The 13,167-nt window shown below is 37.7% G+C and overlaps 1 protein-coding gene across 3 annotated transcripts in view; it reads right to left on the bottom strand.

Moving 5' to 3' along the window:
* VWA8 (von Willebrand factor A domain containing 8) overlaps positions 1-13,167 on the bottom strand; it is a 686,916-nt gene that overhangs the window by 451,519 nt on the left and 222,230 nt on the right. For all 3 annotated transcript variants that reach the window (XM_073614208.1, XM_073614207.1, XM_073614209.1), the window contains exon 9: positions 12,173-12,281. In XM_073614208.1, coding sequence (XP_073470309.1) covers positions 12,173-12,281 — 109 coding nt within the window. The remainder of the gene's footprint in view (positions 1-12,172; positions 12,282-13,167) is intronic.

The raw sequence follows: 13,167 nt of genomic DNA, 5'->3' as shown, positions 1-13,167 counted from the left end.
TTCTAAATGTTTTAGGTGTTAATGCTGTATTGCCCACTTGCACAAAAGCAGTAAAGGCTCATTTTCACCTGCATTGCCCTCTGAAAAGTGATCCGCACCTGACAAGTGACTGGGAGATATATGTCATCTCATCTGTTTTCACTCTGTAAAGCCTGGGATGCATGGCGGTTGCAGCATGGTCCCATTCACATTCTCTTTGCCCACGTGACAGGGGTTGTACAGATTAGATGAAGGACTGTGTGTTAGATTGACTGTCAAGTACTAATGCCAACGCACACGTTCCTGCAGGCGTAGCGATGCATATAAAAAGGGTGCTGCAGCAACAAACGGCTGGAAGTCAAGGAAAACAAATGTCACCAGCACATCCAGGATCTCCAGATTAGGTCCAGAGTTTAAATCAGTGATCACATCATTACAGCAGATTGTAACATTTCGGAGCCACTCAGGACCCTTTCATCAGGCATTGTGACTCTGAAACGTTGCAATCTGCTGTAAAGATGTGATCACCGATTAACACTCTGGATCTACTCTGGAGATCCCTGGTGTACTAATGACATTTGTTTTCCTAGATTAAGGACTAAAGCACCTGTTTTCACTACTCCCACATCTGCAAATATGGCCTAATATGGAAGGGGAGCCTCAAAAACTATCTTATACTGTGTAGTGTGATCTGAAGTGCAAGCATATGTAACACACAGCATCTGGTACACTGTTCACATTTAGGAAAAGCTGTGTGCACTAATTTAGATAGGCATGGTGTCTGCTAAATGTCAATCAAGGTTGAGTGGACATTACTGCACAATGCGCCTGAATGCAAAGAAATGCATCTGTTAATGCAAATGTGTGTTAACACTAAATTAAGTGTGAATGTGCCTTTTAAGCTCAATGCCCACCCAGGATCATTCCTATTGAACACACATTTAGGGCCCAATTGCATAAAATACATATGCACTGTAGTAACGTATGGGAACCACAAGGTAAATGTTCTTTGTGCTGCTGAGCCATGCCAAATGAATATATATGTTTGTTTGGAAGCTATTCATAATACACATGCAGAGTTTTAAAAAACAATGCCAGTACTTTTTTGTGCATTGAGGTGAGCTGCCAGTCCATTCAAAATGAATAGCTGTCTTAATGCCATGCACCTCAAACCAGGGAAATGTGTAAAGTATTTTAAGGCCACACATAAAGAGAATGTTTCACTATAGTTAGGACCGAATAACCCTCATAATCTAATTTATCAATACCTGGGTGCCCTGACCCACAGCTTTCGAATCCCACTGACTGGTGGCATTCAGAGTGAAGGGAGCAGCATTAATTAGTTAAATGGTCAAAAAACACATTTCTTTTAACACAATCAGTAGTTTACTGAAAGCACAGCATAGTGGTATCCCAGGAAGAATAGTCCTTACTATCACAAAGAAGGAGACATATTTATTCATTTATATTTATGGCATATTTATAGCATTCATTACATAAACAAGTGCTGCACTGTAATGTTTTAACAAATAATGTGTTGCTGTAAATACTTAGATGTATTTTTAGACATAAAACATGCTCTTTATGTAATGTATGATGTTAATGTTTGCTATAATAACAATCTTCACTGCTATCCAAGTTGCATGGCTGCTCAGAAACCACTTTTGACAACTATAGGCAATCCGGATCAATGAAGTCAAAGACATCATAAGTAAATCAAGTAATCCTGACTGGTTACCCTACACCCAAACATTAGCAAACAGAACATTTCTGGGCGAGTTAAGGTCTCTGAACTGTCTGTCTCTAAGTAAAAGCAAAGCTTCAGTATATCAGCAGTTTGAGTCTGAATATTAGATGGTGGCTTTATTCAACTTAATCACAATAAACAATCATTTACTGTGAAATTTTAAGTTACATAAAGAATAAGCATATATTGCTTTTATGTATCATTTGTCCTTTATAGCCAAGATTTGTTTTTTATTTCAAAGATAAAAGTACTTTGGCTAGCCAAGTAAACTTTAAATTGTGTTATTGATAACTAGTCTATTTCTCATTGATTGGCCTGCAATCTTAATTAGAGAACTGTAGGTTAAAACCTTCCCTTTTTCCCATATCACCAGTGTGTGCTAGAAATTATCCTAGAAATTGCTTTCTGGGATAAACAAAAGTAAGGGTGCTGTCAAGAGATGATAGAACTTGACACATTCAAATTTTCCACAGCCTGATAAGCATCTGACATGATATGCAACAAAGAACCAGATTTTATGGTTGGGTAGTGGCTTGTACAGGGTTTCTTTTCTTTGAAACACATCTCAGTGGTCTTGATGTCTAAGCCTGGCCATACTGTACATTATACATATTTCTTTTGTTCAACCAGCTGGTTGAATGAAAAAATTGTGCTGTCTCAACTTCTTTCCAAATACAATCTGGTAGATTCGTGGAGAGAAAGTAACCCAATGAAAAAGAAATTCACTTATTTCTCGCACCCTCATCAAACCTTCACCAGACTAGATCATATTTTTCTAACAATAGGAATGATACCAGAAATTATTGCATCAGATATAATTCCGATTCCGTGGTCTGACCATAATGCAGTATACACTACTATAGCCTCAGCCATACCAAAAGCGCATGACCCAACGTGGTACTTACCGGACATAATGCTCAAACACCCACTATATCAGATGGCCATTGAACAAGCTTTAAAGGAATACATATCAATTAATAATACAACAGACATCTCCCCAATAACACTGTGGGAAGCTCATAAGCCTGTCTTGCGTGGTACAATACAAAGACAAATGGCACTATTTAAACGGGAACGCAAAAATCTAGCAAAAAAAACTAGAACTCAATTTTAATGCAGCCTACATATCATTTCAAGATAATCCATCTCAGAGTACAAAATCTCATCTGGAAAAATCTAGATTGGAATACGATCTATTTCTCACTGAGTCAGTTGATAAATCCCTCAAACACTCCAAACACAATTTCTACATGAATACAAACAAACCAGGTACATATTTGGCTCGGGCATTAAATTCAACTAACAAATCTTTCAAACCAATACGTTTGAAATTATCAAAAAATGTTTACGCTTGTAATCCAGTTAAAATAGTCCATAAATTTCACTCACATCTCGCAACTTTATACAAGACAAACAATGAATTTAATCCTACAGAGGCTGAATCCTTCTTCTCAAAAATAACCTTACCTGAGTTATCTCAGAATCAAAAAAGCAGTTTGGATGAGCCTATAACTATAGATGAAGTTGCTAACGCCATAAAAGACCTAAAACTTAACAAAAGACCAGGCCCAGACGGCTACTCGGCTTTATACTTGTAATGGAAATTTGTAAGTTCTGTATATAATTGTATTGTATTTTGTATGTATTGCACACTGCCCTCACTGTGCACACAGCACTAATAATGTTTTCAGTAAATGTTTACATTCTTTTGAGTCCTGATTAGAATAAGCCTGCCTATGTAACGCCCCTTGTTACCATGAACGTACAATTGTAATATTAATGTGATACCCACGTAATCATGTGCATAAAAACCTTCAATTGCGTCATAATAAAGCAGAACAGTAATTTGGAAAGATGCTGAGCATATCTTTTGTGTCTGTTCCCTACTGCAGTAGTTATTATTAATTTGGAACCACTAATCAATATGAGGATAGGAGTTGCCTATCATCATTTCAACCGAGTCAGCATGGCGAGCTTTGCCTTAGGAGGGGATTCCAGGTGACCCTGAGTATCCGAAACGAGGAGCTTGAGACGATCCGGGAATTTCTGATAATCAGCCGGCTGAGGTAAGCCTTTAGCTTACATTTGAGTTATCAGAATTCCTTGATCGGTAAGGCATTTTCGGGACAAAGGGTACCTATTTTACTCCCCTTAATCGAACTGTATTGATTGGTGGTTATATGTTATGTTGTCCCTGTCTATTGTCCATCAGAGTGCTATAGATAAGAGAGGGAAAAATAGTGCTGTTCACAGGTATATGTAGTACATCTGCTAGATAAAGTAGTTTAGAGGCAAGAGGGTATAGGCACACCTAGAGAAGAGAGAAGACTGGCCAGTCATTATGGGCATTGAATTAAGTAAGGGAATGAAGGGTAAGAGACCCTCAAAAATGCCCAGCGCAAGAGGAGCGCTATATATGAACCAAAGGTGCGGTTCCGCCTATACTGAGCCCCTAGATTAATGGTTAGAGTGGACAGGGATCCACATTGGGTAACTTGGTTACCAAAGTCCACAGGGACTAAGAATCATGCAGAGTAAACAGCTAGAGAAACAGCTATCTATGTGAGCAGGATGGATCAAGGGTGACATTAACACTAGACAGAAAGGGACATTTTCATGTTAAGTTGTGGGATGAATTTGGGGTCAGGCACTATAACTATTAGAGTCAGAAACAGAATACTTTATATGTTGTCAGAGAGAGAAGATGGGATGAGCACTCTGGCTGCCCGTCTGATCATAGAAGCTAGATATAAAAGATATCTGAACAAAATAAAGAAAGTAGAATTTAGACAGGAAAATATTAATGAGAGTTAAAAGAAAGTGAGAGAATGATATGCATGTGTTGTGCACAAATGGGAAAAATGTAAGCGATTTTAGAGAGATATTGGTGTATGTGTGTGCGAATGCTGGGACCTTTAGTTCTATTGCTTGTGTGTGTCATGTACGCAGATGTGACCCCCTCCTTTGTGCTCTCCTGAAAGAAATGTGGCTGGGATGAGAGGTTAGTGATAAGCTGGAAGGACATCATGCCAATTCCAGTTTTTTAGACAAAACATTTATAACAAAATGTGCCGGGTTAACGAATCTAATGGTAAACAATGTGATCACAATTATTTTGAATCTGTTTTCCAAACATGGTAAAATGAAGGTTACATTTAACCGTGTATTACACAAATTGAATATCCTTTGATAGTGGAAACAGTGCATTTAAAAAAGGGAAATTAAGTAAAATTAAGTAGTAATGAGTATTCATTTCTAATATGAGTTTAACAATTTTATTAATAATATAGATATATTGAAACTGGTTTAGACAACCTTTGGTTGGAAATGAAGTCGAGGTTATTGGGGAAATTTGTAAAAATGGGATTAGTTTAGATTAAGATAGCAATTTTGTAATTTTACATTTATACAATAAGCCCTTATTGAGAGAAAAAAAAAGATTAAGATGAGGTTGTTATTTGGAATACAGCTGCCATAATATTTAACAAAGCCAAGATGGATGGAATACATAAGAAGTTCTTCTATAAAAATGAAATTTTAAGGTTTTTGATAATAACTTGATGTGCGGTCCATGATGTAAGAGTAATAATAGATAAAATTTAAATATAACAGACCCATCACATCAAGTCCACACACCCTGTTAGGATAGATGCCACCTGCAGCCAGTTGTTTTATAGTTTTTGATGCTTTCTGGTCCATCATACAGATTCTTGGTCCTTTTGTTTTTATTTATTTTTATTTTTGAAATCCAAAGCAGAATGTGTGGATTGTGAAATGATGTGCCCCTTTTTCTTGTAAGTACTGTGGTATAAGCAGAAGAATATTTTGGATTTATGGGCATCTCTCCATGACCGCAGGGTATTGTTATCATTTATTATAATATTGCCAGGAAAAAGTTGTCTTTTGAAACATGAAACTGGAGTTCTTACACAAACAGTGTGATAGAAAACAAGCCATTGTAATATATTTATGCAAGCTGGACCCACTAATGAAGGGTTCATCCCGATATATCAGAGCTTCAGCTTTTATGCAAAGGTGCTATTAGACAAAGTTAGATATTGTTTTGGTCAGACATTTAATTTTTAATGGTCCGACATTCTGTGCAGCAAATATACAGCTAACTAAATGTTTGTTTAATGAAAGGTTTAAAATATGAGTTTGTTTATGTACAAATCTAACAATGAAAAATGCGTACATTTATTCAAAAGAAAGGAAAAGACACATGTGTTAAATTGATGGTGTAGGAATCAGCTGCTGTGAGCCCAGTGCGGGACACACTCCCTGAAGACCCAGATATTTAATTTTTTGTAGATTTGAGTATGCAGTTTATCACACAGAAGGATACTCTGTATTCAAAGTCATTGGATCCTTTTTCCCCAGCTCAAGAAGCAGAGCTCCATGTTTTAGCAAAGCCTGTGAGCTATAAAAAGAGTGTATATTTATATAGATAGTCGAGATATAGAGAGCTTTTGGTTCCATTTGAAGGGCCAGAAGTTTGTTTTTACTTCGGCAGGTAAACCAACCAAGCATGCCAAGTTAATTTGATCGGCTGTTTTCAGCCTTCCAGGTTCTTGCTGAGGTAGCCATATTAACTTTCACACATGGAAGCAGACCAGGTGACTAAGGATGCTGCATTTACAGCCCCGGACACTTGATGGGTCTGTGCAACTCACAGATTCCACCCTAGTTCTGGCCCAGTATAGCTGGGATTAATAATTCAACTTTAAGGACCCCAGAACGAGAAGAACAAGTGGTCCACAGGGGGCAACTTCTTATGAAACAGGACTTTGGAAAAGGTGATCATTTATGTCTGCCAGCCACTCTTTTCCCTTCAGCTTGACACATGGACCGTGTCATAAGTCACAAGAAGTTATGGCTACCTTAGTAAATGAGCATGGGATAGAGCCAGGGTTCACCACAGTTGTTTTTATAACACACCACTTCTTGTTTTACCTGTTACCAAAGGTGTTACCAAAAGCTGAACATCCCTCCCAGAGATTACAAAAAGATATATCCAGATGCCCAAGTCAGGATCTTACGAGTATACATTTTGTCTGTATGGACATGTTTTTTGGATGTCCAGTGGCAAATGCTACTGCAAAGGCCACAGTAAAAAGTGTTATCAGAAGTAGTTTGTAAGTACAGAGTGCCAGGGAGTACAGAGAGTAACAGAGGAAATCATTTTTTATAGGAGAGTCCTTACTAGAAGTTTTGAGGTTTTATTTTTACACCCCCTACTGTCTACAATGTAGCGGACAAAGTAGAGTAAGAAACTAGAAAACTTTTGCCTGAATGTTTTCTTATATTTTATGAAGCCCCTAAGGGGGATGTTGGACTCTCTCCCTATGGGATTTGGTTTGGGAGTGTGTTACACACTTGCTTATATTTTGTCTCAGCAGCTGAAGTCCTCCTTTCGGATCTCACAGAGAAAGTTGCTGATCTTTTAAGGTTTTTGACAAACTAATTTATGTGTTTTCTCCCCAATTCCAGATCCTAAAAGTTTGGAAGGATCTAAAACTAAAGCCAGGTGACTTGTGGATTGTTAAGAGACATTTATATATAAGGAAAAGTTTGGAGACTCAATACAGCATCTATTTCATGTACAGTTTTTGCAAAACGTGAAGAAAAAGTCACCTGGATCCACACCAGACACTGCAAAAATGACTTAATTAAAGAAATCTCTGTGTTTGATTTGTTTCCCTCTTGTGATCACAGTCTAGGGTACTTTTTTATTCAATTACTTTAATTGTAAGGGATATATATATATATATATATATATTTGAAAAGTAGTTCAGCCAAGTTGAAGTCATATTTGTCTTTTGTGCGTCTTCCATTTCATGTAGAATTGTCTGTGTTTACATATGCTGATAAGTCAGCATGTCCACAATTCAGCTAGAAGGCCATTCTGGCCACAGGAGTGTACAGCCAGTACTCTGTAAATATGTCTTATCAATCATTTGTTTTTCACAATGAAAAGTCATTTTGTAATGAAAAAGTTGCTCAGCTATTATTTTCTCCACAATGGAGTTTTTTTGCCTCTTTGGCCAGGACTACCTCTACCTAAGCGTGTGGAGGTTCCAGGTTAAAGGTGATAGCAGGTATGGTTAGTGATCAAAATATTGATCAAAAGAGGGGAGACTGTAATGGAAATTTGTAAGTTCTGTATATAATTGTATTGTATTTTGTATGTATTGCACACTGCCCTCACTGTGCACACGGCACTAATAATGTTTTCAGTAAATGTTTACATTCTTTTGAGTCCTGATTAGAATAAGCCTGCCTATGTAACGCCCCTTGTTACCATGAACGTACAATTGTAATATTAATGTGATACCCACGTAATCATGTGCATAAAAACCTTCAATTGCGTCATAATAAAGCAGAACAGTAATTTGGAAAGATGCTGAGCGTATCTTTTGTGTCTGTTCCCTACTGCAGTAGTTATTATTAATTTGGAACCACTAATCAATATGAGGATAGGAGTTGCCTATCATCATTTCAACCGAGTCATACTATAAAACATTCTCAGAAATACTCTCTCCCATTCTCACTGAAACTTTTAACAAACTTCTAGATGGACATACTTTTCAGCAAGAAACACTAATGGCAATTGTTTGTATGATCCCAAAACCCCTTTCTGATGATACTTCCTGTGTGAATTATCGGCCTATCTCTCTGTTAAACCTCGATATTAAATTATTAGCAAAAATAATAGCAAAACGCCTCAATAGCATTATAGAAAAATTAATACATAGAGATCAAGTAGGCTTCATGCCAAATAGACAGGCAGGCGATAATATACGCAGGGCAGTGTTATTGGCACATATTGCTAAAAAACGGAAAATCCCTTTATGTTTTCTATCTCTCGATATTAAGAGGGCATTTGACACAGTATCCTGGCAATATATGCAATATTCATTACAAAAATGGGGTTTTGGACCCCGCTTTTTAACATGGATCAAAGCATTATATAATAAACCCAAAGCCTATATAAAATATGCTGGATACAAATCTGAAGCCTTTAATATCGAAAGAGGTACCCGACAGGGTTGCCCATTATCTCCCTTATTATTTGCCCTTATACTCGAACCCATGGCCCAATACATCAGAACAAACCAAACTATAACTGGCATTGAAGTAGGAGGTATTACAAACAAATTATGTATATTTGCAGACGATATATTACTTTTTCTATCATCACCACAGGTCTCTGGTCCTAACTTAATACCAGCTCTTGATGGATTTGCAGCCTTATCCGGCCTTATGATTAATCCTAAGAAATGCCTAGTGCTTAATATTTCACTCACAAACATGGAATTGATCCCGGCTAGGGCTGCACTCCCATTCACATGGGCAGAAAAATCAATCCCATATCTTGGAATTCATTTAACAGCATCTCATTCTGACTTATTCTCAACCAATTATCCTCCTGTATTAAGACAGATCACAAACCTAATAAAACAATGGTCGCAACTTCCTTTATCCTGGATAGGGAAGATTAATGCAATCAAAATGACTATTCTACCCAAATTGCTTTATCTATTCAGAGTCCTCCCTATTCCAATTCCTTCCTATTTTTTGAGAATAGTACAAAAAAGAGCAACTTTGTTTATATGGGGCTCTTCTAAACCACGTATACCTATACACACACTACATCTTCCCAAAAATAAAGGAGGCCTGGGATACCCTAATTTTACTAACTACTACAGAGCAGCACATTTGGCCAGTCTGTCCAAATACCATGCAAAACAGGAAATCCCATTATGGGTATTTATAGAGGCTTCAGAAAATGACCCTCTATTAATATCAAATTTATTATGGCTTGATCCTAAAGACCGCTTTAAAATTCATAATCCCATAACTAAACACTTCTTATCTCTCTGGGATAAACTAAAAACCAAATATCAGTTACAATCTCCACACAATCCTCTCCTTTCTTTTATCAGAAATCCGGCCTTTTATCCGGCATGGATCTACCCAAATTCTTTTAAAGCTTGGACAACATCAGGCATTCAGACACTAAATGACTTCATAGCATCGAAATCATTCCTTTCATTCCCATCGCTTAGAGAAAAATATGATCTACCAAACTCTGAGATATTTAGATATCTCCAAATCAAAAATTTCTATACACCATTCCTAAAGGGGGATACACCATTATCCCAATTATCCATTTTTGAATCAATCTGTACAAAAGATCCATTTGCTAAAGGTACAATTTCATCACTTTATAATCAATTATATGGAGTAGCAAATCTTAATAGACCCTCTTACGTTCAGAGGTGGGAGGAGGACCCGGGACGAACTTTAGAAGACACGGACTGGTCTAACATATGGCTCACATCTAAGTCATCTTCACCCAACATCTTAGCACTGGAGACAAATTATAAAGTCCTAACTCGCTGGTACCTTGTACCCGCTAGAGTGGCAAAATATTCACCTAATACCTCAGCTCTTTGTTTTCGAGGATGCCCAGAAATAGGCACATATTTACACATATGGTGGACGTGCCCAGTAATCCAAACCTTCTGGAAGGAAGTCTTCGTGATTGCATCTAAAATATTTAAAAAAATAATACAACCAGATCCATATTTAACTTTACTTAATCTAAAACCGGAATGGTTAACACTCTCTCAATTCAAACTTATGATCCAACTAATAACGGCTGCAAAACAAACAGTGGCCAAGGCATGGAAATCTCCTACATTGGTACTAGCAGAAACAATTCACAGAATGAATAATACAATGTCCCATGCTAAGATGGTAGCCATCGATCAAAATCAAATTCCAAAATTTGAAAAACTTTGGCATCCTTGGATAAAACAACAGTTCCTGTCAAACTTCAATGACTCTGTCCTGTTGCCATGGTAACAGATTAAATGACTTACAGAGACACCCATTCTAAGGCTTCAAAGAATAGTAAACTGACGAGCGGGACAACCTTGTGGACCATACCTCTACCTTTCTACCCTTTTTCTTCTTTCTCTTTCCTTTTCTCCACCTTACGATTAAAGCTCATTATCAGAATTTATTTGACCTATATACACTCTACTTGTAAACAATATGTATAGTAGGTATAAATCATTTAAATACCTACAAAAGTAACTAAGGAAATTATATATATCTTTAATTTAGGTTTACGTGAACCCAATGTTTAATATTTGAAATTTCATGATATTTACCTATATAAACCCTACTGTAAAACAATGAGCTTACTTTATAGATCCTTGTAAACTTACTTTACGTATCTTTATAATATTGTATACTCAATAAACTTCTTTTGACAAGGAAAAAATTGTGCTGATTCCCCTATCAACACACTTGGTGTTGATGGGAAAATCCTTCCTGCGGCGCTATTGTGTTCTGCTGACAGAGAGCCTTCCCCGCTGGTAGAATACAATGATCAGTGTTGCCAGCTATAGCTAGTGACACAGATTGTTCAGGAAAAACCCGACAGGCTGGTTGTACGCATGTCGATAGATAAGATTGACGTGTGTACAACCAGCTAGCCCATACATGGATCGAAATTCGTCTAGCCCCTGCTGAATCGGCCAAATTTCAATCCATGTATGGCCGGATTAAGGTGTTCACTAGACTTATGACCAAGTTTCCATACCAGAGTGCTGAATATCTCCTTGTTCTGCCAAGTAATATGAACCTTCCTGGAGAGGTCCCTGCACTCTAGCCAGAGGAGTTCAACATTTTGTAGCTCTGAAATACAGCTTTTTTTTTATCCATCTGGCAATGGTGGGAAGAGGCAAGCAAAGCCAGGCTGTTAACAAGTGGAAATGGTTGAAGCATTTTTATACTAGAATGCCTCAGGATTCAGGGGTGCCATTGCACTTAAACCAAAGAGGTGAATAGCCACCTAGATTTGCCTGCTGATCCATGGAAGCTGCATTTTATCAAGGCACCAAGCCTAAAATAGTTGAAAGGAAGTTTACTCTCTAAATTAAATATAGATCTCTGCTTCATGCTTTCCTTGTGCCTGTTGTTTTTGTATGGCTATGTGGGGGGTCCTCTGACGATTACCACAGATGATCCCACCTTTAACTGAGCAAGCAAATCAAAACATATTGGCAACCCATACAATCTGATTGCCATAATCACAGTACATTTTCCTAAACAGCAGAAAACAGTTCCAGATAGAACAGGGATAACCAAGGTAAAACTACAAAATGGTGCAGACAGAATGCAATACAAAAGTACACTATCATATTATGCCATTTTACATTGAAGAAACATTGTGTGTTTTTGCAGCATTAACACAGGTACACATAAAAACACCAAACTGCAAACAGAACAATTACATCATTCTTTCTCCCAGGATATAAAATCTGTGGTCTGTGCAGAGACCTACCTAATGATTTTCATTCTGTACAAATGTAAGACCAAGATTAATTATTTAAAGATGATTCTAAAAGAATACCAGTTTAAATGGCTTACCAAAATGCCAATGGCTGCTGTCAAATTGTCTGCTGGGAAATCTGGAAGCCCAAGGCTGGCAGATTCTTGAGAGCAGAGAGTTGTAGCAAATGATAAAAGCTGAGAAATCCTTAAGAGAAATAAATAGGAGCTGATAAACACCAAGAGGTTCCAGTAAAATATAAATTAACCATTAAAGAATCTGCACAATTTTGGTCACAAATAAACTACATGACAGTGTGTACAGTGTACTGTTACAACATTATGTATACATGCTCATGCTTTCTCAGCATTTATAAATATCAAAAATAAAACCTGAAAATGCTCCCAGAAAATACAACCTGTTTGCGATAGACCAGTATTCCATTAAAGACTAGGTTTATTTAAAATAAAGTAAATTGTTAATAAACACCCTAAAAACTACGTTGGAGAAATGAAAAGTATCAACATACTGAGGTCCTATATATCTTTAAAGTGGAGCACCAGCCCCCCACCAAAAAATTAAAAGTCAGCAGCTACAAATACTGTAGCTGCTGACTTCTAATATTAGGACACTTACCTGTCCAGGGATCCCGCAATGGTGGCACCCCAACCAATTTCGCAATCACCTCTAGGGTGCTGCCGCCACCATTCCTTGTATGTGAAACTGGCAGTGAAGCCTTGCATCTTTACAGCTGGCTCCCTACTGCGCATGCGCAAAGCGTGCTGCACTTTGTTAATGGCCTGGCGGCAGGGGAAAGAGTAGGGGGGCCGAACTTCAGGGGGACTTTCCCGGGACCGGGTACCTGTCAAAAACAGGTATCTGCTCCCCCCGAAAAGGTGTCAAATGTGGCAGGGGGGGTGGGAGGAAGCAAACAAGCAGAGCTTCCTCTTTTGGGTGGAGCTCCGCTTTAAAGCTACATAAACAGACAACTTTTATGCCACAATAGCCTTAGTTTATACAACTTGAATCAAACATGGGTGTACTATGAAGACCAACACAACAGACTTAACATGACACTGTCTAAGCTTTAACC

This window comes from Aquarana catesbeiana, linkage group LG02 (genome assembly GCF_042186555.1).
Source record: "Aquarana catesbeiana isolate 2022-GZ linkage group LG02, ASM4218655v1, whole genome shotgun sequence".
Taxonomy (NCBI): domain Eukaryota; kingdom Metazoa; phylum Chordata; class Amphibia; order Anura; family Ranidae; genus Aquarana; species Aquarana catesbeiana.
The sequence above is the reverse complement of the archived record's forward strand: the minus strand, read 5'-3'. Positions and strand labels throughout refer to the sequence as shown.